Here is a 6000-nt window from a genome sequence, read left to right on the forward strand (position 1 = left end):
CGGAATTGGAAGACATTTTTAAACGATGAGAAATCGAGAAGTGATAGCAATTAGCAATGGTTGGTTTGTTTTGACTTCCTCTTTATTAGATTAAAGCTTGTAAGCTCTTATTCTAAAAGCTAAAAAAAGATCTCTTATCAATCTTATCATTAAAAGAATCACTTCAATCAGAATGATCTATTGTAATAATAATTGGTATCCGTATCAGAGTTCAAGGCAAGTCGGACATAAGTTTACCAAACTGCCAAAAGTCAAGAAAGATAATAGCGTTTCTGCTGGTGTAAAGGGACTCGTATGTAAGTGTCATTCTAGCAGAATAAAAAGAAATAGGTATCACTAAAATGTATGTACTAAAGTAATAATGTACCTACTTCCTATTATGGTCCATATACGTACCAACATATCGCCATATCGACAGACTATTAGAAATGATCCATTAATCGGCATGTCTTCTATATCCTATAAATCTTAAACTATACCTTCTATCATTTCAAACTCATACGAGTCCTAATATACATCATTCATTGTTCTCTAGAAGAATTTGAACTTCTTCTTCGTGTCTTTGACGAGAGTTTTGGATTTCCCGATGTTGTCCGCCTGTGGGCAGACGTCTTCCCTCGTTGTTTTCTCCGACACATACAGGGTGTCCACTTTGGTTTCTACTTCTTCTCGCGTGACGGACATACTGAGATGGTCACCTAGTTTGGAGCGTTCCGCGGAGGAGTATGAGCGAGGTTTGAGTATTTCTGGGGACTTGTCGTACCATTCGATAGTCGGCGCTTGATTTGCGATGGTTGGACAGTAAGCCATCCTCAGCTCTTGAAACTGATTGCACTGACTGGTGCCAATGTCTTTGGAAGTGGTACGACATTTGTCTTTTCCACATAGCTTTTCCAACAGGACTGTTCCTCGGTAAGGCGAAGGTTTGCAGCCCAATTTCCGGGAGCGACATGCCGACATTTGTCTTTTCCACATAGCTTTTCCAACAGGACTGTTCCTCGGTAAGGCGACGGTTTGCAGCCCAATTTCCGGGAGCGACATGGATTGAGAGAGGCGAACGTAGACTTGGTGTTTCGATACTTCTTATACATACTTGCGCACTTGTCGCGTTGCCCGATGCCGTACTTTTCATAGAGATCAACGCTTTTCGTGCAAATTTCAGATTCACTCGAGCACTGAGGACGAAGACATGGGCTTCGAGCATTGTCACCATCTTTCGACGGTTCCGGAGGGCAACAAGTCTTTCCAAGCGTTCCTGAAGACATTCTTTTGCGAGGATTGCTGAGAGTTCTGCAGTCAATCTTGGTATCACTATTACGTTCATTGATTCGACATTCATTGATTTTACAGTCATTCGTTCTACATTCATTGATTCGACAGTCGTTTGTCCGACAATCAGTGATAGAGTTCTGCAGTCAATCTTGGTATCACTACGTTCATTGATTCGACATTCATTGATTTTACAGTCATTCGTTCTACATTCATTGATTCGACAGTCGTTTGTCCGACAATCAGTGATTTTACAGTCATTCGTTTTACATTCATCACTAATCTTCTTCTCATCCTCGTTACTGCTCTTGCTACAATGATCCGTGTTTGTTGTACATTTGAATTGTTTCCATCGTTCAGTTGCAGTCTGTATTTCTCTCTTGGGAGTACTACTAGCACAGGTTTCCTTTACAAGCACTTGAGATTTATTTTGGCATCGCTCTGATGGCACCACTTTGTTCTTCATAACGTACTCCTTGATGACTTCTACACTTCGTTTATAATTTTCATATTCACATGCCAGGTTTGTTAGATCCATTGTCCTTTCTCTCAACTTCTTGCACATGCTTTCATATTTTTCACTGAGCAAACTCATTTCTTCCCGTAGCATACATATGGCTTCTTTGTCTTCTTCCTGTAGGTCTTCCACTTGTTTCTTTTCTTTTCTCAACTGTTGTATTTCACAACACATCTTCTCCAGAACATGGGCGTGGTTCTTCTCAAGACTCTCAATGAAGTTCTCCTTCTCCTGTGAACACTGCACGGACCATTCATACTTCTCTTCCAAGTGTTTCATTGCTTTTCTGGCACACTCCAATTCCCGCTTCAAATTTTCGTTTTCCCGACAGATTAGTTTGATATTAGGCGAGTTTTCGGTTTGACATTTCAGTTCGTTTTCGAGGATTTCATTCTCTTTGATGACCTTCTCAATGAGACAGTCTCGGTTCTGGATTTCTAACTTGGCGTTTTGCAGCACCTGATCCAAATAGTTGGCTCGCTCTTTCTGCTTTCCAAGCTCCTGACACAGCTCTTGGTTTTGGATGTAAATTGTGTCCTTTGCTTTCAACTGGAGCAAGGCATCTTTGATGTCTTCTAACTCACAACAGCATTCCATGTCCTTGATTGAACGATTCTTTGCAAGACAGTTACCTATTTTTTTACGTTTGAATTTAGACTTGTGTGCAGAAGTTAAGAATTTAGTTCATTTTAATTGTAAATCACTTTGGGTCTTCCTTTGTGTATCACCTAAAAATTTCAACTACAACTGGCCACTATAAACATATAGACTTAATTTGAGATCAAAAAACCTTTACTCAACGCCACTAGATGCATTTTGATTAAACAAGAAAGATTTAGAGCAAAAAAATTGCGTAATAGACTTAATTTGAGATCAAAAAACCTTTACTCAACGCCACTAGATGCATTTTGATTAAACAAGAAAGATTTAGAGCAAAAAAATTGTACTGATTTCTGATTTAATTTTGTCTTATCAAGAGATCTTCAGCAAATACCACAAAATGATCCTCAGTAGAGAACTCGGCTGTAATTTGTACAGCTCAAAGGTTAAGGTTTGTAATACCTAGATTAGATACCTAGATAGAAGAATAAGAAGATACCATACCGTGTGACTCCGAGGCCAAATGGGTATCACACAAAGCTTGCATGCCGGAGCTCTTGGGTTCGATTCCGGACAGAGTTGCATTTTTATCAGCTCTATGCTTGGAGTACGGGCCGCACTCAGCCTCCTCTTAGCAACTCAGAGGACAATATTGAGGAGCTACTTTAGCCAGCCTAGTTAGCTTGGTTAGGAAATCTGTACATAATGTTCGTTCTCGGAACGGCTGGCTTTCTCCTATCTTCTTACTCTCTTAGATTTTGGGACGATAATAGGTACCTTACTTAGCAGTTAGAGTTCCCTCTTTCACACATCTTGAAAAAAAAGCAAACAAACACACACACACCAGTGGCGTAGCGTCCATGTAGGGCGTGTATGGCGGCCATACACTCAAAAATTCCACTCAAATACCATTAAATATTGACTTTAAATAATTATTAGATAGATATTGTGATAGAAATTAGTGTCCGCCCTACACTTGGAGTTAGACCACGCTACGCCACTGACACACACACTTAGCTAGGGCGCACATTGAGCTGCGTTACACAGTCAGGCAGCACAGCCGCGCAGTGCAGTTTAGGAAAATTGGAACTGTGTGACACAGTTTACAGCGCACATTGAAGAGCAGTCTCTCAGTACGAGGATAGCTTTCTAGGTGTTGGTACCTGTACCTACGTATTTTAAAAAAGCTTTTTTTTTGTGTTTAAAGATGGAAAATTCTTTTTTAAATATTATGTTGAGCTCTGAATCTGATTCAGATGACGAGTTTTTGTCCTTGTGTTCAAACATTGAACACAAGGACAAAAACACTGTTGCTTGTATCTAGTCTGTATCAGAGGTGTCGTACAGAACAGTTTTAACTTGCACTAATGCTATCAACTTCTCTTCAATGTTCTCCATTTTCAAATCACTCAAATAATAGGATTTTCAAGGGAAATCGAAAAAAATCAACTCACAAAACAAAGAAGATCAAAATAAACTGCGCGCCTAGAAAAAAACTGCACGCAGATTCTGTGTCGCCTCCACAAGTGAGGCAGGCGAGTGACACAGGCAAGTGGCACGTGCGAGTGCACTGCGTCGTAATGTGCGCGGTAGTATTGAATCCAATGGTTTACAAAAACTGCTTTGCTGTGCTGCGTGACTGTGCTGCGTAGCTGTGTCTCAATGTGCGCCGGGCCAAACTTGAAACTCACTCCGTTGTTTCAATAAATGATCGCCTACCTCCTACACGCTTTTTGCAGTTTTTGCATCTTATGAGATCCATCGAGAGTGTAATCAATGCAAATATGAATGAATACTCAATGATAATAATATGTATATAATATTATGAATGCGTTTTGAAATGTTTACATGTCTTCAATTCACCTTTCACTGGTACGTTCACAATTTGTACTCTCATTGAAACATGGAATGTAAGGACTCATAATGACACACAAATGGGTCAGTTTAGTCCCGAGCGAGTGTTTGTGTGGTCCTGGAGTACTCTTGAGACGTAAATGATTTAAATTCATCGTGCAGTACAGAATAGGTAGTGCAGAAACGGGGTCGTAGTGTTTTTGTCAGCCTCTTAATCAGCCCTAGGGTGATTGCTTTGGGTTGACATTTGGTCTTGGCTACAAAAAATTACGAATGGATACCCTTCGTACTCAACCTTTGCTATTTCTTTAGCAAGAGAAATTTCAGGCTGGTATACCTACTTAATGTTTAAGGTCCCCCAACTAGACTCTAAGGCTAAGGTACCTGCTTACTTCTTAGTAAGGTATACTGACCTTGCCTTGAAACATTAGGTTGTGGGTTCGGAGGTATATAGGTAAGTTAGGGACCCATACAATAAGGTATACACAGGTAAGGTAATACAAGGTAAGGTATATGCACATAGGTTAGGTACTTGATTTCTCAGTCTACTCAAGGAGGTACCTACTACAACGAAAACTTGAAGTAAAACTACCTTGCAATAATCACATTTCTGAGTTACTGTCATGCTAGCTTGTTTTCTATGTCTGTCTGTCTTGTCTGATGTCAGTCAATCTATGACTGACCACTGACTGACTCATATAAGAAAGTTCCACTTAAGACAAAGAAGACAGTCAACCTACCTCGGTGGCCGAGTGGTTAGTATGTTTGGTCGGTAAACAGGTGGGCGTGGGTTCGATTCCGCCCAAGGTAATAAAGCATTTAGACTAGGCCGACAGATGGATGACAGCCTTTTTGGCCAGGTCATACCTGGCCAAAAAGGTCACCTACCTTAGGTCATCCCAAAGCTGGCCATTATATCTATTACAATACCTAGTCGGTCTTAGCATACAACGGTTAACTCTAAGGTGTGCTGGTTCGATACCCTTGGGAGCACAAATTAGTCCAAACTAGACCTGCCCTGTACTCGGAGTTCCTAGTGGAAGGATCTCGGGTTCGAATTCCGTCGTAGGTCACCGAAGTTGAAAATTTCTCGTTCCCACACGGGACAAACAAAAGTGGGGCTGACAATCATTCAGTGTTAATGGCCTACTGGTGGGGCGAAGAAGGGACCGTTTTGGTCCTAACTCCTATTCGAGGTTTTCCTGAGACTTTTCTTTTTTCCCAAGGCTTCCCAAGACTTTTCACTCTCATTCTGGCAATATAAGTAAAACAGGGAATAAGTATTCTATTCTTTGAAATGTAGGTTACTTTATCGTTTGTTTACCCTACAGGCCTACACGAAAAGCCCTTTCTGAGGCTTAGATGTGGGGCAAACAGCCCTTATAGATACTTTAAGCAACGAATCTTTCCTACACCCATTACCAAGTCAAGTGCGAACACACTTCGAAGGGGAAAAAATCCTCAAGAAGCACTTAAGTTAAATTCACATATCGTGACTTAAAAAAAAACTACACACCGATTTGCGGATTTGAAAAAAAAAAAAAAAAAAAAAATCTGCTTTCCCCAAAACAGTCGGGCCCGGGGGCCCCGGAACTAACTCCGAAAGTGGGCCCCTAGCATCAATTTTTACAAAGAAGAATATCTACGGGTGGGTTTCGCCGACCTTTTTTTAGCCCCTGACGACTGGCTTTACTACCCTGTCCAAATCTTCTCTTCGATTTCGGGACGAAAGAATCCCATAAAATAAAATAATAATAATA

The 6000-nt window shown here is 40.7% G+C and overlaps 1 protein-coding gene across 2 annotated transcripts; it reads right to left on the reverse strand.

The window, feature by feature from the left end:
- Nucleotides 1-522: 522 nt before the first annotated feature.
- LOC103519391 lies at nt 523-2532 on the reverse strand. Of its 2 annotated transcripts, none has more exons than XM_026830914.1 (3): nt 1460-2532; nt 1027-1343; nt 523-937 (listed from the first exon to the last, which is right to left on the reverse strand). In XM_026830914.1, exons 1-3 carry the CDS (start codon nt 2381-2383, stop codon nt 532-534), a joined length of 1647 nt encoding a protein of 548 aa, XP_026686715.1. In that variant the 5' UTR covers nt 2384-2532; the 3' UTR covers nt 523-531. The 2 variants fall into 2 exon arrangements, with proteins under 2 accessions (XP_026686715.1, XP_026686716.1); XM_026830915.1 differs by having other exon boundaries at nt 1027-1301; nt 1421-2532.
- Between the last annotated feature and the right edge of the window lie 3468 nt (nt 2533-6000).

The sequence above is a fragment of the Diaphorina citri genome, unplaced genomic scaffold (assembly GCF_000475195.1).
Source record: "Diaphorina citri unplaced genomic scaffold, Diaci psyllid genome assembly version 1.1 scaffold2703, whole genome shotgun sequence".
In the NCBI taxonomy this organism is placed as follows: Eukaryota; Metazoa; Arthropoda; class Insecta; order Hemiptera; family Psyllidae; genus Diaphorina; species Diaphorina citri.